General features: G+C 40.0%; 2 protein-coding genes across 2 annotated transcripts in view; both read left to right on the top strand.

The window, feature by feature from the left end:
• Positions 1 to 656, top strand: part of LOC136678475 (uncharacterized) — a 59,592-nt gene extending 58,936 nt beyond the window's left edge. The window contains exon 35 of the mRNA XM_066656528.1: positions 439 to 656. Coding sequence (XP_066512625.1) covers positions 439 to 599 — 161 coding nt within the window. The 3' untranslated portion in view covers positions 600 to 656. The remainder of the gene's footprint in view (positions 1 to 438) is intronic.
• A 5,335-nt stretch (positions 657 to 5,991) lies between these two features.
• The window catches only part of LOC136678474 (uncharacterized), a 42,291-nt gene continuing 23,155 nt past the window's right edge, over positions 5,992 to 25,127 (top strand). Inside the window, 21 exon segments of the mRNA XM_066656527.1 lie at positions 5,992 to 6,024; positions 6,153 to 6,234; positions 7,158 to 7,294; positions 7,376 to 7,531; positions 7,655 to 7,796; positions 7,924 to 8,001; positions 8,004 to 8,080; positions 8,235 to 8,363; positions 8,535 to 8,720; positions 8,813 to 9,057; positions 12,419 to 12,561; positions 12,639 to 12,857; positions 13,681 to 13,814; positions 16,849 to 16,944; positions 20,101 to 20,300; positions 20,774 to 20,916; positions 21,072 to 21,218; positions 23,487 to 23,539; positions 23,661 to 23,742; positions 24,725 to 24,864; positions 24,949 to 25,051. Of these exon segments, the coding sequence (XP_066512624.1) occupies positions 5,992 to 6,024; positions 6,153 to 6,234; positions 7,158 to 7,294; positions 7,376 to 7,531; positions 7,655 to 7,796; positions 7,924 to 8,001; positions 8,004 to 8,080; positions 8,235 to 8,363; positions 8,535 to 8,720; positions 8,813 to 9,057; positions 12,419 to 12,561; positions 12,639 to 12,857; positions 13,681 to 13,814; positions 16,849 to 16,944; positions 20,101 to 20,300; positions 20,774 to 20,916; positions 21,072 to 21,218; positions 23,487 to 23,539; positions 23,661 to 23,742; positions 24,725 to 24,864; positions 24,949 to 25,051 (2,725 nt within the window).

The following is a 25,127-nucleotide window of genomic DNA, read 5'->3' as shown; positions in this document are numbered from 1 at the left end:
AATAAAAACGTATTGCATTGAATTTAAACAGTGCAGCACTTGCTCCTAGTTCCTCTGCTACAGAGTATAACTGCTGCAGTTTAATGGGGATCCCACGTCAGCTTTGAAAGTTTTCAGTTTTGCTCTGGAGTTCTGGGTTTAGAGCATGATGCTGTGTTTTAGACAGAAATCCAAATATTAAATGGTTGCCTTTTGGACCTCTTGATGTTCAACTTCATAATTTGTTGAATATATTATAAATGGCTTTTCTGATGGAGCACATTGTGTAAAACAGTCAGCTGCTGCTGCTCAGTTTAACTGAATCTGCACTTTTCTGTTGGGTCATAAAAATTGACCAATTGCATCTTTAATGTTACTGTTTTGTACCAATCACTCTATTTTCTTACAAAGTTCACATTGCTTTGTAGTAGATTATTGTTCATTGTTGTTTTGCTGTAGGAACTGGAATTCTCCTCACTCCTAAGACTGCACTGAATGAGGGAAAGTACAGCATTACTCTGAGGGTGTATGACAACAGCCGCCTGCATCAGGACCACACTGTTCTAGCCACTGTACACGAATGCATGAGAATAGTGGAGTATTTTTGTCTGAGGGTTTGAGAGATGTAGCCCTTTACTTAAAAACCAATTACAAGCTTCAGCAAGAACATATCTTAATTTCTCTGACGTAACAATAGGAAACTACAGTCATCGTCTCTTCTTATGTGTCAAGTTTACATTTAATTTGTCTTTTGCTCTTTTTTTACACTGTGAAAATGTATCTTATCTAATTGTGTGCTGTAGATTGGCTTTACTCAATAAAAACTCTTTTTTTATTCTTCTGTATTGTTATGACAGATATTATAAAATCAATTACATTTTCTACATTTGACTTACAGATAAGTGTCAAAACCATGTGAGTGGCAATGCCCCTCGGGCACAGGGCTCGGGGGTTGGGAGGGTGGGGGGTTTCATGGCACATGGAACATAACCTCACTGAATGTAAAGGAGCCAGAGCTTTACCCTGTAACCCTGCTTCAGGCAAGGGAAGCTCTCGCTAACTCCTCGCTGTTCTCTTTTTGATGGAGATCTTGTGGATCACTCTTTGCCTGGCCCATCACCTAGGACTCATTTGCCCTACCAGGGTCTATTGCCCCAGACATCAAAGCACCTAGACACATGCAGGCACGCCAAACCCCTCCACCACGTTAAGGTGGTGATCCAAGGAGGGTAATTTGTCATGTTATTTTATCTGTTATTATGCTCATTTCACTCATGTTTAAGATTAGACCTTATATTTGTATTTATAACATACATACAGCACCAGACAAATGTTTGGACACGCCCACACAGGGAGGGTTTCCTTTGTTTTGGGCCATTTTCCACATGTTTTGAATGTACAGTACAGTACAGTGCCATGTTCTCATTTAATGGTTTTCTGTTTTTCTACATTGTAAATGAATATGGGAGACATTACAAATGTGAAGAAACAGTTAAATAGCTCCACATTGCTGAAATTAATCAGCTACGGCTCCACTTGTTTGAATCTGCACTTTCTCCTTTGTCCTAAAATTGACTTTATTTTTCTTGGCCAAAATACTTTTGCAACATCTATAATTTCACATTTTTGTAATATTCAAATTACATATGTTCATTTTTCTTTGTAGTAGATTATTGTTCATTGTTGTTTTGCAGGAACTGGAATTGTTCTTACTCTTAAGACTGCAGTAAACCAAAGAAAATATAACATTACTCTGAGGGTGTATGACAACAGCCTCCTGTATCAGGACCACACTGTTCTAGCCACTGTACACAAATGTATAGGAGAAATTGAGTATTTTTGTCTGAAGGGTGAAGAGAAGTTGCACATTTTACTTTTGTTGGTTCAAGACCCGCTCCAGGTGACTGTCTGTGAGGAGTGTGGTGTGTTCTTCCTGTGTCTGCATGGGTTTCCTCCAGGTGACTGTCTGTGAGGAGTGTGGTGTGTTCTCTCTGTGTCTGCGTGGGTTTCCTCCGGGTGCTCCGGTTTCCTCCCACAGTCCAAAAAACACACGTTGCTAGGTGGATTGACGATTGAAAAGTGTCTCTAGGTGTGAGTGAATGTGTGAGTGTGTGTTGCCCAGTGAACGACTGGCGCCTCCTCCAGGGTCTGTTCCCACCTTGCACCCAGTGATTCCAGGTAGGCTCCAGACCCACTGCAACCCTGAATTTGATAAGCGGTTTCAGACAATGAATGAATGTTTGCTGTAGTGTTTGGGCGCAAGGTGGGAATACACCCTGTAGGGGGCGCCAGTCCTACACAGGGCAACACACACTTACACATTCACTCACACTTACGGACACTTTTAAGTCACCAATCCACCTACCAACGTGTGTTTTTGGAGTGTGGGAGGAAACAGGAGCACCCGGAGGAAACCCACGCAGACACAGAGAGAACACACCACACTCCTCACAGACAGTCACCCGGAGGAAACCCACGCAGACACAGAGAGAACACACCACACTCCTCACAGACAATCACCCGGAGGAAACCCACACAGACACAGAGAGAACACACCACACTCCTCACAGACAGTCACCCGGAGGAAACCCACGCAGACACAGAGAAAACACAGGCTATAAACATTTGAGTGGTGTGCCGCGGCATTCACAGATTAAGAACAGTTGATACAATGCAGTCAGTATCTTATTCAATGGGTGGAACTGGCCATGGCCTAATGGTTAGAGTTGGGTTTTTCTCCTGTGGCGCCCCCTAGTGTAATTAATTTTTACAACACTTTACAAAATAGCAAAGACAGAGGCTCGATTCTCTCTATTCCAGCTCAGTGGAGCATCACGATGTTATTGAAGCTGTAATTCTAAGGTAAATATATTATGTAGTGTTTTTTAATCATCATATATACGCTGTATGTCCAAATGTTTACTTTCATTTTGAGCCATTGTTGACACAGATGTGCAAATGCACACAGAGCTTGTCCAGACCCTGTTGGATAAGTGTTGCAAATAGAGTAGGACTCTCAGAGGCAGATAAAAGTCTGATGCCAGTTAAAGGCTGGTAGTGGAGAAGTGGTGTTGGATTCTCTGGAATGATTGTCCTCCATTCAATACTTAGGGATGATCAGGGGATTGGGCGTGAGGTGGAGCGATGATGATTTACCTTCCTGACTTCACTAAGGCTTTTGTTGCTGAATGCCTTCCCTGGACAGTAGAGACAGTTCTTACCTGTGGTTTTAAACTCAGCAAGTAACTGTGGTTTTCAGTTTAAAAAAAAAAACACACATCTTATGAGCTTTTTGAATGTTTCTGAATTTAAATTTCAAACCTGTTGGTCAGTGATAGCTGCAGAGTGTGAGATGATCTTTAGCGTCCCCCTGGTTATGCTCCAGGTGAGTATAATTAAACTGCTCATTTAAAACAATACTTTAATGTTAACAGGTTTATAAGGTTGAGTTTCTATATAAATCCTTGTCCTTGTGCTAGGGCTAGAGCCCAGAGGCTGATTCATCACCACGGCCGAGCGACACGGGACCTGACCCTGAAAAAGCAGCCCAGGCTGTTGTAGGTGTAAAACTTTTTTTTTAATTTTACTGCTTATAATGTATTGCAAAGCTGCAGTTCCTGTTTCCTGTGCTGTGTAATTCAGCAAATTAGGCAATCTGTGGTTGGAAAAAAAGTTAAATATTTTCAGACAGGAACTCACAGACTGAATCACGAGTTAAAGCCTCTGAACTTGTTCATGTTTCTGAATTTAAACTTAAGCTGTTCGTCTGTGATGACTGCAGAGTGTAAGATGATTTTTAATGTCCTTCTGGCTTTGCTCCAGGTGCTCCGGTTTCCTCCCACAGTCCAAAAAACACCCGTTGCTAGGTGGATTGACGACTGAAAAGTGTCCCTAGGTGTGAGTGAATGTGTGAGTGTGTGTTGCCCTGTGAACGACTGGCGCCTCCTCCAGGGTCTGTTCCCACCTTGCGCCTAGTGATTCCAGGTAGGCTCCAGACCCACTGCAACCCTGAATTTGATAAGCGGTTTCAGACAATGAATGAATGTTTGCTGTAGTGTTTGGGCGCAAGGTGGGAATACACCCTGTAGGGGGCGCCAGTCCTACACAGGGCAACACACACTCACACATTCACTCACACTTACGGACACTTTTAAGTCGCCAATCCACCTACCAACGTGTGTTTTTGGAGTGTGGGAGGAAACAGGAGCACCCGGAGGAAACCCACGCAGACACAGAGAGAACACACCACACTCCTCACAGACAGTCACCCGGAGGAAACCCACGCAGACACAGAGAGAACACACCACACTCCTCACAGACAATCACCCGGAGGAAACCCACACAGACACAGAGAAAACACAGGCTATAAACATTTGAGTGGTGTGCCGCGGCATTCACAGATTAAGAACAGTTGATACAATGCAGTCAGTATCTTATTCGATGTTGGCTACCCTTAGCTGCGCGCATCAAATTCAAATTACTAATGATGGCCTCCAGAGTATTCACTGGTTCTGCTCCCATCTTCCTCAATAGACTCTTAAAACCATACGTTAGCGCCCGCCCTCTCCGTTCCTCAAAGGAGCGCCAACTAACACGACCAACCCCCCGTACAGGTCAGTTGAGGCTATTCTCATCTCTGGTTCCACGCTGGTGGAACAAGCTTCCAAGCACCATCAGAGCAACAGAAACCCTCTCTGCATTCAAGAAATCATTGAAAACCCAGCTCTTCCGAGAGTATCTTTTGCACTGAATATCTTTCTGTAATGCACTTATTACTTCCTGGCATATTGCACTTAGTGTAAGGTATTTTGTATAATTTGTGCTGTAGTTCGAATGTTAGATCCTCTTTTGTAAGTCGCTTTGGATAAAAGCGTCTGCCAAATGCATAAATGTAAATGTAAATGTAAATGTGTGGAACTGGCCATGGCCTAATGGTTAGAGTTGGGTTTTTCTCCTGTGGCGCCCCCTAGTGTAATTTATTTTTACAACACTTTACAAAATAGCAAAGACAGAGGCTCTATTCTCTCTATTCCAGCTCAGTGGAGCATCACGATGTTATTGAAGCTGTAATTCTAAGGTAAATATATTATGTAGTGTTTTTTTAATCATCGTATATACGCTGTATGTCCAAATGTTTACTTTAATTTTGAGCCATTGTTGACACAGATGTGCAAATGCACACAGAGCTTGTCCAGACCCTGTAGATAAGTGTTGCCAATAGAGTAGGACTCTCAGAGGCAGATAAAAGTCTGATGCCAGTTAAAGGCTGGCAGTGGAACAGTGGTGTTGGATTCTCTGGAATGATTGTCCTCCGTTCAATTCTTAGGGATGATCATGGGATTGGGGGTGAGGTGGAGCGATGATAATTTACCTTCCTGACTTCACTAAGGCTTTTGTTGCTGAATGCCTTCCCTGGACAGTAGAGACAGTTCTTACCTGTGGTTTTAAACTCAGCAAGTAACTGTGGTTTTCAGTTTAAAAAAAAAAAAAAAAAGCCACACAGCTTATGAGGTTTTTGATGTTTCTGAATTTAAATTTCAAACCTGTTGGTCAGTGATAGCTGCAGAGTGTGAGATAAACTTTAGCGTCCCCCTGGTTATGCTCCAGGTGAGTATAATTAAACTGCTCATTTAAAACAATACTTTAATGTTAACAGGTTTATAAGGTTGAGTTTCTATATAAATCCTTGTCCTTGTGCTAGGGCTAGTACCCAGAGGCTGATTCATCACCACGGCCGAGCGACACGGGACCTGACCCTGAAAAAGCAGCCCAGGCTGTTGTAGGTGTAAAACTTTTTTTTTAATTTTACTGCTTATAATGTGTTGCAAAGCTGCAGTTCCTGTTTCCTGTGCTGTGTAATTCAGCAAATTAGGCAATCTGTGTTTGGAAAAAAAAGTTAAATATTTTCAGACAGGAACTCACAGACTAAATCACGAGTTAAAGCCTCTGAACTTGTTCATGTTTCTGAATTTAAACTTAAGCTGTTGGTCTGTGATGACTGCAGAGTGTAAGATGATTTTTAATGTCCTTCTGGCTTTGCTCCAGGTGAGTATAATGTGGGTAAATTGAGTAAATGAGAATTAGGGTTATTAATGTATATTTATGACTGAAATTTCATATTGAAACCATTTCCTAATGATGTATTTCTATTAAAATATTGTTCCTTGTTCCAGGCTTTGAACCCTGAGGCTGATTCATCACCACAGCTGAGAAACACGGGACCTGACCTTGAAAAAGATGTCCTGGCAGTTGCAGGTATTAAACTTTTCTTTTACTGGAAATACAATTATAACAGAATGTAATGATGTGCAAATCGCTTAAACCCTATATTTAATTATAAATAGCACAAAAAATACATTTTAAATGTTGAAAAACATTAGCTGATTTTGAATTGAAAGCTAATGACATGTTATAGAAAGCAGGGACAGGGTCATGTTTATTAGTGTGTTGCATCAACTCTCCTTTTACTAACATCTTACAAAGCATTTGGGAACCAAGGAGACAAAATGCTGTAATTCTTGCTTGTTATAAGATTTCAATGGCTCAGTACTTCAGGTCTCCATTATGTAATATGCTGGTGGTGGGCAAACTCTCTGCCACAGAAGGGTTAAATGCAGAGACTAAATTTTGTTGAACTGCTGTGAAATGACAATGTTTCTAGTTTATATTTTATATAAAGCACCCTTAGCTTTGTGTTTGGAGTGCACACTTAAAAAATATGTTCTCTTCTTTTGAGAATCATTCTAGTGATTTCACAAATACCAGCAGAGCTAGAAAACTCCTCAAACAAACAGTACAGCAATAATGTAATGTAAATTATTTTTTATTTCTCATTTAAAAGGTTGTTTTATATTTTTGCTCATTTCTCGGTCATGTTTAAGATTAGACTTTATATTGTAGCATTTTAATCAGACGTAGAGTTCATTTAAAGCTGGTGCTGCATCTAGATCTGCTCCATATTTATTGCACAATATGAGTATTTAAAATATGTAAATTTTACAGTGGGAAAAAAAAGCACTAAGTCATAGGGACACCTGCAGATTATGGCATTATTATTGCACTAACTTTACAAGTAACCAGACCAACAAAAATCAGCTAAACCAACACGTTTTTATATTACTATGTTTTTTTACTTTTGGATGGACATTTATTTGTGTGTGGTTTTTATTTATAAAAAGAGTTCTACCAAGACGTTCCAGTTCTGCAGTTTCCAGAATCTTCTGTGGGGTTAAAGAGGAGAAACAGAGAGTGGGTGATTCCACCGATCAACATCACAGAGAACGACAGAGGACCTTTCCCCAAACAGATGGTGCAGGTTTGTAGAACTGATCTCTAACTCAATTAAGAAATTCATATCTGTCTGTTTTATTTTGTAATGAATGGTTTCTGTGTCCAGATCAAGTCCACTAAGTCTAAAGATGTTAAGATCACATACAACATCACTGGAGAAGGAGCAGACATGCCCCCAGTGGGACTTTTCACCATAAACAGAACCACTGGCTGGCTCTATGTCACAGAGCCTCTAGACCGAGAGGACAAAGATAAATATGTGGTGAGAGATTTTAGTGTCTGATGTAGACTCTGCATGTTAGAATGAAAAAACACTTATGTATCCTATGTTAAAGCAATGCTTGTAGGCATTGTCCTTTTAACATAGTTTATATTTTTCTGACAGCTTCAAGCCCACGCTGTTGCAACAGAAGGAGAAGGAGAAGCTCCCATGGAGATTATTGTCAATGTGATTGATATGAATGATAATAAACCAGTTTTCACCCAAGACTCTTACTTTGGCAGGGTTCCTGAAGCTACACCAATAGGTAGTTTAATTTATGTTTAAAATATGTTGTGTAAATAGGTGCCATAATTATTCATAGCTTTTAGTTGATATCTGTATTTCACTGTGGATTATTTATTATCTGATGCTCATTATTACTTTCTGTGCAGGATATGAGTTCATGAAGGTCACAGCCACTGATGCAGATGACCCCAACACAGACAATGCTGATATCAGATACTCCATCATCAGCCGAATCCAAACATGTTCGACATTAATCCTGTGACTGGAGCGATTAGAGTCAAAGCTGAGGGTCTGAACAGAGAGGTGAGTATTTAACAGATGTTTTTATCCTGCAGAACTATTGTCCACTAAATAATATATAGTTAGAAGAGGCCGAGATGGTCAAAGGTTAAAGTTGAGTTGATGTGGAATGAAGTCATAAATTAAACTTCCTAATCATGACTCTTGATTCTTCCAGAAATATCCTCAATACATCCTGGAGATTAAAGCTGCGGATATGAAGGGTTCTGGCCTCACAGCCTTTTCAATAGCTATTGTTAATGTAACACCCAGAAACAACAATGCACCCAAATTTGAGAATACCTCGGTAAAACACTTCACTATGTATTACAAACACTATGATTTACAGAATATAACACAGTAGACTGGACTTACTGGTTAGGATTTAATCTGTCTTTAATCGTGAATTATATCTCAGTGTGTTGTGTTCAAATAAGGAAAGTGATTCTTTATTAAGACGTGTATTTTTGTCTTTCAGTACACTGTGTCCTTCCCAGAGAACGCATTCTCTGGAGGTGTGTTGATGCCAATGGGAGTGACTGATGGAGATGAACCTCAGACTCCTGCCTGGACAGCCAAGTTCAGGATCATTCAAGGAGACAGCAGTGGAGTTTTCAGCGTTAGCTCAATGCCAAACCAAGAAATCATGATTAACATTCATAAGGTAGCACTGACTTCACTTCAAACTGTCAGTTGAATAAACCCTGGGGCGTCTTAATTCTTGAGTTCACTGACTTTTCTTCTATGTTCTTCCAGCCTCTGGACTTTGAGACAAACCCAAAGTACACTCTGTTGGTGGTTGTGGAGAACGACGTTCCTTTTGCTAAACCCATGCCCACGTCCACTGCCACAGTCACTGTGAACGTTGAGGATGTGAATGAAGCTCCAGTGTTTGATCCTCAGTTGAAAGTGATTTATGTACCTGAAGATACAGCTGTTGGTTCTCAGCTGACTGTGTTCACCGCCACTGATCCAGACACAGCGAGGGCTCAGACCGTGACGTAAGAGCCACCAAACACAACCCTTCTTACTAAATGTGATGAGAATATTTCAGATAATTTATTTTGGTCTGATTTTTGCTTTTATTAGGGGTCCAAGCACTGCAAGTGCTGGAGCCCTATTGTTTTTGTTACATTTCCTCTTTTTTTTTCTTCTTTTTCTCTGATGAAACGCAATGGGCAGCCCAAACCGTAAGTCCTACAGACTTGTTGTTTAGTCAACTGGTAGTAAACACTCCCGCTACTCGGGCGCAAAGAATCAGCCCGATCAGCCTGATGATGGTGCTGTAGCGACCAGGAACGTGTTTACGTCTGTATTTCCTACCCCATGTGGCATAGAGAAGAAATTCTTTTTTTCCCTGATTCCTCAGGTTAGACCCTACAAAAAAGCCTCAAGAACCCATAAGCTCCACCTACTTAGATTTTGAACTAATTTGCATAATATGCAAAATCACACAAATTTTTGAGGTCGAACTACTCTCTGGAAATGTACCCAATACGGGCATATTTGGTATCAGCAGAATCATAAGAACCTGAACTTTAATAATTATTCAAAAAAAGTTGTTGGTTGTAATTGGTTGTGCAATTGCAAGCCTAGGGGGCTCTATAACAACAAAACATTTGTTACGCTTCACAGGATTGTCCGATTGACATGCTAATTGCATGGTATGCATGTAGTGGGTGATGTCCTGAATCAAATTCTATGACGATAATATCATATTCAAAAATACATGGCCGCCATTGGCCAATCAAGTTTCAGCAGCTGTTTAATGACCTTAACAAGGTCCTATCATCATGAGACTTGCATGGTATGTTCATGGCAGCACTTCCTAAGCCCATAATTTTCGTAACGATAGCCACTAGGGGGCGCAATTCAAATTTTCAACAGGCAAATATGTAATATCGCTGCGAAAATTAAACGTATCGACAAGCAGTTCCCTTTATTGCATACTCTGCATATTGCCTTACAACTTTGCAATTACAACTATTGTCAAAAAGTAGTTTATCCACAATAGTCAGGTATGTGAAAATGAAGCTTTTCGAACTCCTCCCTGGAAATTTGTCTTCTCAATAAGCAACTCAAATTTTTTAAATCTGTATAGACTGTAGGTAAATAATTATTTTAAAAAGTTTGAACTTTTGACACACTGTTGCGGCAGTTATTTAACAAATATGCATGGGCGGGGCTCGATGCACTCTTTGAGCTATAACTACAACAAACTTCACCCAAATCAAACAAAACTTGGTACACATATGTATGTCATTACTCTAAAGTAGCCTGCTATATATGACCTCATTGCACAGAAAGGGGGCGCTACAATTAGACAACAACTGGTTGCACAGGTTATTAATTGATTATACAGCCACCTAGAGATGCAGTACTGGCAAGATGAGATAGATATATTCTGAAGACCATGGGAAAGGAGCTTGTGCATTTTCATAACATATGGCTAAAGCATTTTTCAGTTTCAGCTGTTAGTTATGTGACGTTTTGAAGACAAGCTGTACTGCTCTTTTTAAGCAGAGGCTGAAATCACACAGTAATGAAAGTTCCACATTTTTTGATAATTATTAAAGTTCGGGTTCTTAAGATTCTCATGATACCACATATGTCCATATTGGGTTTTGATCCAAGGACTAGTTTATGATCAAATATATGTCCCCTCCGACTCATCTGCCTGCAGCCTTCTCTTTTTTTTTGCAGAATCCCCCCTCAGCCCCTCCCTCTCCTCCTCACACACAGACTGTCACCCCCCCCCCCCCCCCCGCCAGTCAGAGAGGGCCAGAGGACACAGACAATTGAAAGCACATCTAAACAAATCAACAATAACATCATGACCACCTCCTTATTTTAGTTCCAGTGTCCATGTTTTCAGCTCCACTGTCCACCTTAGCACTTTGTAGATCTAAAATTACAGAGACGGGTGCACCTCTTGCTCTGCATACTTTCATTGCTCCCTTTCACCCTGTTCTTCAATGGTCAGGACACCCACACAGCAGATATTATTTATGTGCTGGAGGTTGAAAGCCCTCAGCATCACTGCTGAACTGGGAATTGTCCTCCAGCAGAAAGTGTCCTGTGACCACTGATGATCCACTAGAGGACGATCAGCACAACATCTGATGCAACAGATGAGCTGCTTTTATCTATCAGGTGGACCCACAAGATATGTGTGTGTAACAGTGTGTTGACACAGGTTTTAAAATCTCCAGCAGCACTGCTCTTTCTGATCCACTCATAACAGTACAATAAACACGGCCATATCACCACAATGTCAGTGTTACTACAGTGCTGAGAATGTATGAGCTACTGTCGCTGATTTTATATCTATAAGTCGGACCAATAAAATATGTGTTTCACAGAATGGACAGTGAGTTGACACAGGTATTAAAATCTCCAGCAGCACTGCTGTGTCTTATCTACTCATAAGAGTGCTACACACACTGCCATATCACCACAATGTCAGTGTCGCTGCGGTGCTGAGAATGATCCACAACTTAAATCATATCTTCTTTGTGGGGGTCCTGAACATTGGGTCAGAATCCAGGGTGAAATTTCAAAGTAAGTTCTGTGCTCTGTGCTGTCTCTGTAACCCAAGCCCAACCCTCACCTGTCTGCAGACCAGAAATTCACCCACTCATCCACCATCTCACAATACAGCTCAACTGAGACACCTGAACACCAAGGGTCGCATTTAAAAGCACTACAAAATCTATCCTAAAATGTGGCTCCTGTATCAGGACATTTCATGTGCTAATCTCTTACTCTGCAAAGATTGTTCGCTTTCACCCTGGTTTTCAATGGTCAGGAAATCCATACAGCAGGTATGATTCAGGTGTTGGATATTTAAATCCCTCAGCATCACTGCTGGACTGGGAATAGTCCACAATCAAACACCTCCAGCAGACAGTGTCCTGTGTCCACTGATGACGGACTCCAGTACAAGCAATTCCAAATCATATCTGCTGTTTGGTGGTCCTGAACATTAGGGTGAGAAACCAGGGTGCAACTCCAGAGTGACATGTGTGCTCTATATTGTCTCTGTCTACTCCTCCATCTCACGCTACATCTCCAAAGAGATGCCAGGCGGGAACACACCCTGGAGGAAGTGCCAGTCCTTCACAGGTCAACACAAACACACACGGACACTTTTGAGTCGCCAATCCACCTGCAACGTGTGTTTTTGGACTGTGTGAGGAAACCGGAGCACCTGGAGGACCCTGGAGCTGTGTGACTGCGTCACTACCTGCTGCGCCACCATGCCGCCACATATGCAAAACAAAAAACACAAAATTGTTTTCTTGGAATTTCTCTCAGATAAAGAAGCAATGATATTGATTGTGTATCTGCTGTTTGTTGTAGGTATCGTGTAGATGCTGATCCTGCTGATTGGGTGAGTGTTGATGGAGAGACTGGAGTCGTCAAAGTGAAGAACCCCATGGACAGAGAGTCACATTTTGTGAAAGATGGAATATACTATGTTTTTATCCTGGCTGTGGATGATGGTAACTCTATGATTAATATTCTCTATTTACAAAGACACATACTGTAGCCTTTCCTAACAGACTTCACGTGTTTACAGATCAGGTTCCAGCCATTGGTGCAGGAACCCTCGTGATAAATTTGGCGGCTGTGAACTTTCCCGTTATTGAACAGAAGATTATCACAGTGTGCAATAAGGAGCCAGCTCCAGTGCTGCTGTCTTTGACGGATAAAGATGGGCAGGGTTTTGCTGCTCCATTTAAAGTGGAGCTCCAAGGAGAAAGTAGGAACTACTGGATGGCAGAGATGGACCAATATGGTAAGCTCTTTACTATGTGACTTCTTGACAAAAACAAGGTCAGCTAAAGAACAAGAAAAAATATTTTTTTAAAAAATCTTAAAGTTCAAGCATAATATGTATAAAATATATTAATTACAGTACAGTATGGTCTACATCACATGCTGCTAAATACACTGTCCTCAACAACAGAGAATAGCAATTAATATTCTTAATTTTTCTATTCATTTTGTACCAATCCTTAATTTATTTGAATTTTGTGTTCTACCTCAAACACTGCAGCAGTTTCACTCTGGTTCCTCTGCTCCAGAATCTAACTGCTGCACAGTTTAAAGTGGATCAGAAAACTCCAGTAAAAAGCTGCTGAACAGGAAGCCAGTATCAGCTTTGATACGTTTCACTTTTGCTCTGGAGTTCTGAGTTTGGCGATGGAGCTGTTTTAGGTAGAAATCAAAGTATTTAAGTGCTGGCATTTTGGACCTTTTAATGTTTAACTTTATACTTTGTTGAATCTATTTTCAATTTCTTTCTTACTCGTGGGAACAGTGAAATTGCTCCACACTGTGTAAATCAGTCAGTGGCTGCTCAGTTTAACAGAATCTGCACTTTTTTCTTTGGTCCTAAAACTGAAAGCACATTTTTTGGCCAAATTATTTTGTAGTGTGACAGAACGAACAACCCAGCACCACTAGTTAAATATTACCTTTCGTCTCTTATTCCTAGTAGTCCTTTCTGTCCCTGTTTTATCTTCGGTAGCTCACACACACAACCTTTATTTGACCTTATTCTTACAAAGTTCACAATTCTTTGTAGTATATTATTTTTCATTGTTGTTTTGCTGTAGGAACTGGAATTGTCCTCACTCCTAGCACTGCACTGGACCAGGGAAAATACAACATTACTCTGAGAGTGTATGACAACAGCCTCCTGTTTCAGGATCACACTGTTCTAGCCATTGTACACGAATGTATAGGAGAAGTAGAGCATTTTTGTCTGAAGGCTTGAGAGAAGTTGCCCATTTTACTTAAAAAACAATTACAAGCTTCGTCTCAATAATTAAACAAAATCTTTATTTACGCTGCAATATATTTGTTTTATCTGATGTTTGCTGTAGATTGTTTTCAAATACAATAACTGATTTACTGTGTGTTTAATTCTTAAAACTCTTTTCTTATTCTGCTGTATTCATTTTACAATTATTTTTATCAATTAAATGTATATTGTGTGGTGGAAAAAAAATGCATTGGGTGTGTTTTATTTGGCATATTTGACTTTTTAATTAATTAGTAATTATTCATTCATTGTCTGTAACCCTTATCCAGTTCCTGTTTCCTGTGGTTTTAAATTCACAGAATTAAGCAATCTGTGGTTAGGAAAGAAGGTAAAAAATTGTCAGACAGGAAATCACAGATTGAACTACAGATTAAAACCTATAAACTTCTTCATCCATCCATCCATCCATCCATTATCTGTGACCACTTATCCAATTCAGAGTCACGGTGGGTCCTGAATTGGAATGATTGTCCTTCATTCAATTCTTAGGGATGAGCAGGGGATTGGGGGTGAGGTGGAGTGATGATAATTTACCTTCCTGACTTCACTAAGGCTTTTGTTGCTGAATGCCTTCCCTGGACAGTAGAGACAGTTCTTACCTGTGATCTTAAACTCAGCAAGTAACTGTGGTTTTCAGTTTAAAAAAAAGCCACACAGCTTATGAGCTTTTTGAGGTTTCTGAATTTAAATTTCAAACCTGTTGGTCAGTGATAGCTGCAGAGTGTGAGATGATCTTTAGCGCCCCCCTGGTTATGCTCCAGGTGAGTATAATTAAACTGCTCATTTAAAACAATACTTTAATGTTAACAGGTTTATAAGGTTGAATTTCTATATAAATTCTTGTGCTAGGCCTAGTATCCAGAGGCTGATTCATCACCACGGCCGAGCAACACGGGACCTGACACAGAAAAAGCAGCCCAGGCTGTTGTAGGTGTAATACTTTTTTTTATTTTACTGCTTATAATGTGTTTGCAAAGCTGCAGTTCCTGTTTCCTGTGCTGTGTAATTCAGCAAATTAGGCAATCTGTGGTTAGGAAAAAAAGTAAATATATAGTAAGACAGGATCTCTCAGACTGAACTACAGATTAAAGCCTCTGAACTTCTTCATGTTTCTGAATTTAAAGTAAAGCTGTTGGTCTGTGATGACTGCAGAATGTAAGATGATTTTAATGTCACTCTGGCTTTGCTCCAGGTGACTATAATGTGGGTAAATTAAGTAAAATGATAATTATCAAAATTTCATATTGAAACCATTTCCTAATGTTGCATTTCTGTTTAAATATTGTTATTTATTCCAGGCTTTGAACCCTGACGCTAACATTTTACAAAGTGTTTGGGAACTGAGGGTACAAAATACTGTAGTTCTTGCTTGTTATAAGATTTCAATGGCTCAGTACTTCAGGTCTCCATCATATAATGTGATGGTGGTGGGCAAACTCTCTGCCACTGAAGGGTTAAATGCAGAGACTAAATTTTGTTGAATTGCTGTGAAATGACAATGAAATGCCTGTTTCTAGTTTATATTTTAAATAAAGCACCCTTAGGTTTGTGTTTGGAGTGCACACAGAAAAAAATGCTCTCTTCTATTGAGAATCATTCTTGTGATTTCACAACCACCAGCAGAGCTAGAAAACTCCTCAAACAAACAGTACAGCAATAATATTTAATCTAAATAAATTATTATTTATTTCTCATTTACAAACATTGTTTTATATTTTTGCTCATTTCTCAGTTATGTTTAAGATTAGACTTTATAATGTAGCATTTTAATCAGACATAGAGTTCATTTAAAGCTGGTGTTGTATCTAGATCTGCTCTATATTTATTGCACGATATGAGTTTTTAAAATATGTAAATTTTATAGTGGAAAAAATGCACTACATCATAGGGACACCTGCAGATTATGTTATAATTTTTACACTAACTTTATTAATCAACTAACTTTACACAAGTCACCAGAACAACAAAAATCAGCAAACCCACACTAGTTTTTATATTACAGTGTTTTTTTTACTTTTTGATGGACATTTATTTGTCTGTGGTTTTTATTTATAAAAAGAGTTCTACCAAGACGGACCTTCCGGGTGCTGCAGTTTCCAGAATCTTCTGTGGGGTTAAAGAGGAGAAAGACAGAGTGGGTGATTCCACCAATCGACTTCCCAGAGAACGACAGAGGACCCTTCCCCAAACAGATGGTGCAGGTTTGTAGAACTGATCTCTAACTCAATTAAGAAATTTATATCTGTCTGTTTTATTTTGTAATGAATGGTTTCTTTGTCCAGATCAAGTCCAGTAAGTCTAAGGAAGTTAAGATTACATACAGCATCACTGGAGGTGCCTTTGGATTGGCAAATCGTGGTGGTGGTTCCTATTTTCAAAAAAGGGGACCGGAGAAAGTGTGCCAATTATCGTGGCATTACACAGCCTCCTGGTGAAAGTCTATGCCTAGGTGCTGGAAAGGAGAATCCATCTGATAGTTGAACCTAGGATTTTGGAACAATGCGGATTTCATCCTGGCCGTGGAACTATGGACCAACTCTTTACTTTTGCACAGATGATTGAGGGAGCATGGGAATTTGCTACTCCACTCTACACATGCTTTGTGGATTTGGAGAAGGCATATGACCGTGTTCACTGAGAGATTCTGTGGGAGGTGCTCCGGGAGTATGGGGTGCCAGAGTCGCTCCGGCGAGCCATACGGTCCTTGTACTCTCAGAGTTTGAGTTGTGTTTGCATGCTTGGTAGTAAGTCAAGCTTGTTCAGTGTGGGCATTGGACTCCGTCAGGGCTGTGCCTTATCTCCACTCCTGTTCCTGATATTCATGGACAGGGTGGCGCGGCGTAGCCTGGGGCAGGAGGGCTTCCGTCGAGGAGCTCAGGAGGTGGCATCTCTGCTTTTTGCAGATGATTTTGTTCTTCTGGCTTCTTTGCACGGAGGCCTCCAGTGTTCACTTGAGCAGTTTGCAGCTGAGTGTGAAGCGGTCAGTATGCGGACCAGCATCTCCAAGTCTGAGGCCATGGTTATCTCCCGGAAACAGATGGCATGCTCCCTTCAGGTAAGGGGTGAGAACCTGCCCCAAGTGAAGGAGTTCAAGTATCTCCGGTTCTTGTTCACGAGTGATGGGAAGAGGGATGGTGAGATTGACCGTAGGATAGGTGCAGCGTCTGCAGTAATGCGGTCACTGTACCGCACCATTGTGGTGAAGAGAGAGCTGAGCCATAAAGCAAAGTTCTCAATTTACCGGTCAGTCTACGTCCCCACTCTCACCTATGGTCATGAGCTCTGGGTAATGACCGAAAGAACAAGATCGCGTATACAAGCGGCCAAAATGAGCTTTCTCCAACGGGTCGCTGGGCGTACTCTCCGTGATCAGGTGAGGAGCTCAGTGACTAGGGAGGAGCTCGGAGTAGAGTCGCTGCTCCTTTGCATTGAGAGAAGTCAGTTGAGATGGTTTGGGCATCTGATCAGGATGCCTCCCACTGGAAGTATACCAGGCACGTCCAACTGGAAGGAGGCCCCGGGGTAGACCCAGGACACGCTGGAGGGATTATATCTCCCGGCTGTCCTTGAAACGCCTTGGCATCCCCCAGGAGCAATTGGTGTATGTTGCAAGGGACAGAGACGTCTGGGCTTCTTTGCTCACCCTGTTGCCACCGCGACCCTGAAATGGAAACGCGGAAAAGAAAATGTATGTATGTATGTATGTATCACTGGAGGAGGAGCAGACATGCCTCCAGTGGGACTTTTCACCATAAACAGAATCACTGGCTGGCTCTATGTCACAGCGCCTCTAGACGACGAGGCCAAACATAAATATGTGGTGAGAGATTTTAATGTCTGATGTAGACTCTGTGTGTTAGAATGAAAAAACACTTATGAAACCTATGTTAAAGCAATGCTTGTAGGCATTGTCCTTTTAACATAGTTTATATTTTTCTGACAGCTTCAAGCCCATGCTGTTGCAGCAGAAGGAGAAGCTCCCATGGAGATTATTATGTTGCAGCAGCGCAATATATTGTTCTTCTATCTTTCAGTATTCTTATTATTCCGAGTTTCCTTGTCCGCTTAACTCGTCCCGCAGTTTTCGAACTATCCACTCCGTTCCACCTGGAAATCGTGCGTCTTATAGCGAAGATGTGGGTTGTATTCAGCTTTCCGATACCTGCACTCATTCACCCGCTACACTCGTTTTTCAGTCCATTTTTCCCCAGTCATTTCTATGGGATTAATTTTAAAATTAATGAGTGCTCCAACTTGGTCAATTTTCAAGCTACGGACATGAGATTTCAGACGGTCGGACCTGGGCGCACCGGGACCCATCACATCTGTTTTTGGACCTCTTGCACTCATCCTTTCCTTTCTATCCCTCCTTCAAAATCCCTCAATTCATTTCAATGGGTGGCAGTTAGAGTGGGTGATATCACCGCACTCTATCTTCTCTGCCCGAAAACTGTTTTTTCACTTTTCAACCAAACAATTCACCGTATCTTCCTTATAGTTTCACCTAGAAACTTCATTTAAATTTTAACTTCATTTTAAATGGTAGAGAAACCTTTCCTTTCTAGCACTTGAAAATTTGAACATTATTGAAAGTACGGTTTTTGAGTTGAATTTTTGTTCGTCACTAGGGAGGGTTTCGGCTCCCATAGAGTTCAATGTATTTTTAGAGCAGCTCAGAGTGCGGTTTCAAAATTTTTCTCCGGTTTTTAACTCGTCTTAACATGCTCAAAAAAAAGTTTAAAGTGAATCAGAAAACTCCAGTAAAAAGCTGCAGAACAGGAAGCCCTTGCCAGCTTTGATAGGTTTCAGTTTTGCTCTGGAGTTCTGAGTTTGGAGCTGGAGCTATTTTAGGTAGAAATCAAAGTATTTAAGTGCTGGCATTTTGGACCTTTTAATGTTCAACTTTATACTTTGTTGAATCTATTATAACTTGCTTTCTTACTCATGGGAACAGTGAAATTGCTCCACACTGTGTAAATCTGTCAGCTGCTGCTCTGTTTAACGGAATCCCTATTTTCACTTTAGTTTTTGGTAATACTATTATTCTATTTTTCTTAAAAAGTTCCAATTTTTCCCCTTTGTAATGGATTATTATTCATTGTTGTTTTGCTGTAAGAAAATGGAATTGTCCTCACTCCTAAAACTGCACTGAAGCAGGGAAAATACAGCATTACTCTGAGGGTGTATGACAACAGCCTCCTGTTTCAGGACAACACTGTTCTAGCCACTGTACATGAATGCATAGGAAAAGTGGAATATTTTTGTCTGAAGGTTTGAGAGAAGTTGCCCATTTTCCTTAAAATTCAATTACAAGCTTCATCTCAATAATTAAACAAAATCTTTATTTACACTGCAATATATTTTTTTTTATCTTTGACACTATGCTTTTCTGAATCCAGTTATGCATTGTCAAATGTATAATTATCATTATTATTGTTGAATCATGTGATAATATATTATACTCGGGTGAATGTACGCTAACATGAATTGATTTGACGTGAATTAATGCGCATTTCCAAATCATGAAGATTCCTTTCTCATTTTAAAAGAAAGTGAATTAATCTATAATACCTAGAATAGTTTGTGTACTTACATCAATATACTCAATGTTAACATTCAATAAAATAATATGAGATAATACCTCATAAATAATTTTGTAAATTTTTTATCTGCCAAAGCATATCTTTTTCCTCTGGGAAACTTGAGACGGTCACATTCCTTTCCCCAGGCCCAGTAGCCAAACAGAGAATGGCTACCTCCCAAGTGGCGTCACGTAGAAAACATAGGTACAGCCAAAAGTGTGTGTGTCAGAGTCGAGGAGTCACAGAGAAGTCACAAGGTCTGAACACCTGAATGGAGCTGACTCCCCACATTCAAAAAGAAAATTTTTATGCAACCAAACAAGGGACGCCTTTGGGTCAGTTAGCATTGCTTAATTCAGTGATTGAGTCAGATAGAAACCTGTAGAAGTAACTCCATCAGATAGTCTCAATTTATTTTGTCGTTTGTTATTTTTTGTTGCCCAGTCAAAGCCTTTTTTACGGCTGATCAAAGCAGGTGACACTTTTTTTTGGCCAGAATAAGATACCACCTCTGTGATTGGTGAAATTTTATGGAAGGTAGCACTGACACCACTTCAAACTGTCAGCTGAATAAACCCTGGGGCGTCTTAGTTCTTGAGTTCACTGACTTTTCTTCTGTGTTCCTCCAGCCTCTGGACTTTGAGACAAACCCAAAGTACACTCTGTTGGTGGCTGTGGAGAACGACGTTCCTTTTGCTAAACCCATGCCCACGTCCACTGTCACAGTCACTGTGAACTTTGAGGATGTGAATGAAGCTCCAGTGTTTGATCCACAGGTGAAAGAGATTTCTGTACCTGAAGATACAGCTGTTGGTTCTCAGCTGACTGTGTTCACCGCCACTGATCCAGACACAACGAGGGCTCAGACCGTGACATAAGAGGCACCAAACATAACCCTTATTACTAAATGTGATGGGAATATTTCAGATCATTTATTTTGGTGTGATATTTAGCTTTTATTGGTTTTTGTTTTCTTTACATGAGGAGCAATTTAACTTGTAGATTTTTGTTGTAACTAATATGGTTCCCACAGCTAGCTTTAAAGGAACAATAGGTACTATATTTACTGTAAAATTACAGCTTCAAAGTCATTGTGATGCTTTACTGAATAATGGGGGGTGGGCAGTGCTCCTTTGGGTGAATTTCACTGTGCAATTTTAGGGGGAGCCCAGGAGCAAAAATACAAAATCTTACTTAGTGCTCATTTAGGTATGCAAAACAAAAAACACCTAATTGTTTTCTTGGACTTTCTCTCAGATAAAGAAGCACTGATATTGATTGTGTATCTGCTATTTGTTGTAGGTATCGTGTAGGTGCTGATGCTGCTGGTTGGGTGAGTGTTGATGGAGAGACTGGAGTCATCAAAGTGAAGAGCCCCATGGACAGAGAGTCACATTTTGTGAAACATGGAAAATACAAAATTCTGATCCTGGCTGTGGACGATGGTAATCCTTTGTTGTTATGCTTTATTTACTTTAAAAAGGTGGTGTAGCTTCTCCTAATAGACTTCACACATTTACAGATGAGGTGCCAGCCACTGATACAGGAACCCTCCTGATAAATTTGGAGGATGTGAATGATAACTCTCCCGTTATTGAAGAGAAGATGATCACAGTGTGCAGTAAGGAGCCAGCTCCAGTGCTGCTGTCTGTGACGGATAAAGATGGGCGTGGATTTGCTGCTCCATTTAAGGTGGAGCTCCAAGGAGAAAGTAGGAACTACTGGACGGCCAAGATGGACAAAAATGGTAAGCTTAAGTGACACCTGGACAAAAACAAATTTGAGAACAAGGTCCGCTGAAGAACAAAAAGAAATATAAAAAACTAAATCTATATTTTAATAAGCTCAAACATAAAATGTATTAAACAGATTAATTACAGTACAGTATGGACTTCAATAAGTGCTGTTAAATACAATGCTCTCAACTTCAGAGAATAGCAATGAATGGGTAATACAATACAATATGGGGTGCAGTATACGACAGTAATAAACATTACTAAATGGTTAAGTAATGTCTGAACTTATTATTAGACCCTAATTATGATGTTATTAAGAATTACTAAGTATTTAAATGTCTCAATTAACCATTAGAATTAAAAATCTGTTTTACATAAGAGTATATTAACTAACTGGCTCCATGCTCTTCATGTAGATACTTGCGTTTTTTTGTTTGTTTGTTTATTATGAATTATATTAATACAATAAGAATATAGCATAATACATCAAAAGTTAAATGTTTAAAGTTATTACTTAAACAAATACTAAATTACTTAATGTTGTATGTGATACGTATTGTAAAGTTGACTTCAAATTCACTTAATAATTATTTACCTAAACATTATACATTCCATTCTCTTACTCCTTTTACTTTTCACATTTCTTTGTAAAAGATTATTGTTCATTGTTGTTTTGCTGTAGGAATGGGAATTCTCCTCACTCCTAAGACTGCACTGAATGAGGGAGAGGGTGTATGACAACAGCCTCCTGCATCAGGACCACACTGTTCTAGCCACTGTACACAAATGCATGAGAATATTGGAGTATTTTTGTCTGAAGGTTTGAGAGAAGATGCACTTTTTACTTAAAAACCAATTACAAACTTCAGCTTCATCTTAATTTCTTTGGAGCAATAAGAAGGAAACACAGTCATTGTCAGATTTTAAAATGCAAGTTGATATTTAATTTGTGTTTAATTCTTTATTTACACTGCAATATATTTCAGTTTTATCTGATGTTTGCAGTAGATTGGTTTCAAAAATTAACTTCTTTACTGTGTGGTTGATTCTTAAAACTATTTTCTAATTTCTCTATGAATTTCACTAAAGTGTTTTATTTAATTAAATCAACTATTAGTAAATTTTTGGTGATTTTTGGATGTTTTTTTTTTTTTTTTTTTTTTTTTTTTTTTTTTTTAAGGCAGCACGGTGGCGCAGCAGGTAGTGTCGCAGTCACACAGCTCCAGGGGCCTGGAGGTTGTGGGTTCGATTCCCGCTCCGGGTGACTGTCTGTGAGGAGTTGGTGTGTTCTCCCCGTGTCTGCGTGGGTTTCCTCCGGGTGCTCCGGTTTCCTCCCACAGTCCAAAAACACACGTTGCAGGTGGATTGGCGACTCAAAAGTGTCCGTAGTTGTGAGTGTGTGAGTGAATGTGTGTGTGTCTGTGTTGCCCTGTGAAGGACTGGCGCCCCCTCCAGGGTGTATTCCCGCCTTGCGCCCGATGATTCCAGGTAGGCTCTGGACCCACCGCGACCCTAAAATTGGATAAGCGGTTACAGATAATGAATGAATGAATGGATGTTTTTTTATTTGTTTAAATTTAGGAAACCCACGCAGACACAGGGAGAACACACCACACTCCTCACAGACAGTCACCCGGAGGAAACCCACGCAAACACAGGGAGAACACACCACACTCCTCACAGACAGTCACCCGGAGGAAACCCACACAGACACAGGGAAAACACACCACACTCCTCACAGACAGTCACCTGGAGGAAACCCACGCAGACACAGAGAGAACACACCACACTCCTCACAGACAGTCACCCAGAGGAAACCCACGCAGACACAGGGAGAACACACCCCACTCCTCACAGACAGTCACCCGGAGGAAACCCACACAGACACAGGGAAAACACACCACACTCCTCACAGACAGTCACCTGGAGGAAACCCACGCAGACACAGAGAGAACACACCACACTCCTCACAGACAGTCACCTGGAGCGGGACTTGAATTTTCAAACCTTACGGGTACGTTCCACTGAACAATAAACTTGCTCTATTTCTCCTCCAAAAAGCAGCCCAGGCTGTTGCAGGTATTAAACTTTTTATTTTACTTCTTATAATGTATTTGCAAAGCTGCAGTTCCTGTTTCCTGTGGCGTGTAATTCAGCAAATGATTTAATCTGTGGTTGGGAAAAAAAGGTTAAAATATTGTCAGACAGAAACTAAACACACAGATTAAAGCACAGGAGCTTCTTGATGTTTTTGAAATTAAACTAAACCCTTTGATCAGTGATGACTGCAGAGTGTGAGATGATCTTTAATGTCCTTCTGGTTTTGCTCCAGGTGAGAACAACCCTAGTAAACTGATTAAAATAAAGATTATATTTCATATGTATGACTGTATTTTCATATTGAAACTGTTAATAATGAATCATTTTTATTTAAATTGTGTTCCTCGTGCCAGGCTTTGAGTCCCGAAGCTGATTCATCACCGAGGTTGAGGAACATTGCACCTGACCCTGAAAACGTGGCCCTGGCAGATGCTGGTATGTAACTTCTTCTTTACTGTAGTTTGAGTTTAGTGCTCTTCACATTTCTGCTCATATATCTACATCCATCATCAATATTATAACTCGATTATTTATTATTATTATTGAATATTTGAGTTTAGTAAATCACTGATTTGAAGATTGTATTTGTGTGTAGAAGTATGTTTTTATTTTTATTGCCTTTATGTAACACTAATCACAAAAGAATCAGCCTCAAAAACTCTACAAATATGTTCATACTTTAAAGGCAAAATTTATAATAAATATACAGCTATAGATCTAAATAATGTCTTAATAATTAATCATTTTATTTGTAACATTTGTAATTAGTATTTGATAGTTGAGTGCTCATATTTTTCATGTACGCAAACACACACACACACACACACACAGCAACCACAATTACATCACATTCTGTTTTAAATATTTTTTTAAATATTGTTATAAATCCAGTTTTATTAAAAGTCATGAGGATGTGTTTCAGCTTTTGTTCATGAATATGTTTATATGTATATTCTTAAAAACCTTAATATAGAATATAAGTCAAATCTGCAAATGAAAAACCTCAACAATCTGTGAAATCAGCTGTGGTTAGTGATTAAATGGAAAATGAGGCATAATTCTCAAAATGCCTCTTTCCTAAAATTACAGTGGTGTATTTAAGTGGAATTAACCATGGTCCGTTTGACTGTATGTGTAAATATAGACAGGTGTGTAAATTATCATTCATTAAATTATTGTTAGAACAAAAAATGGTGCTGCATATTAAAGGTACAGTGTGTTAGGTTTTGGGAACACTAGTGGTGCGATTGCATATTGCAACCAACCATTTTAATCATGACCATTATATACCTGCTTAACCAGCACAAGATCAAAGTTAAACCAGCTGAACCCCAGACCACAATTAACCAGTGTAATCACCTCCAGACGATCATGAATGTAGTGTTTGTGTTTGTGTTGTTATTATTATTTTAAAAAGAACCCTTCCAAGACGTTCCAGTTCTGCAGTTTCCAGAGTCGTCTGTGGAGCTGAAGAGAAGAAAGAGAGAGTGGGTGAACATCCCACCAATCAACATCCCAGAGAACGACAGAGGACCTTTCCCCATAGCGATAGTACAAGTGAGTAGAACTGATCTCTAACTCAAGCAGGAAATCTCTTTCTGACTATTTTATTTTTGCACTAAACTTTATCTCTGTATCCAGATCCAGTCTGATAAGTCTGAGGAAGTTAACGTCACATACAGCATCAGTGGAAAAGGAGCAGACCTGCCCCCAGAGGGACTTTTCACCGTGAACAGAAACACTGGCTGGCTCTATGTCACAGTGTCTCTAGACCGAGAGACAAAAGACCAATATGTGGTGAGAGATTTTGACTCTGATAA

This window comes from Hoplias malabaricus, chromosome Y (assembly GCF_029633855.1).
Source record: "Hoplias malabaricus isolate fHopMal1 chromosome Y, fHopMal1.hap1, whole genome shotgun sequence".
In the NCBI taxonomy this organism is placed as follows: domain Eukaryota; kingdom Metazoa; phylum Chordata; class Actinopteri; order Characiformes; family Erythrinidae; genus Hoplias; species Hoplias malabaricus.
This window is presented reverse-complemented; position numbering and strand designations above follow the sequence as displayed.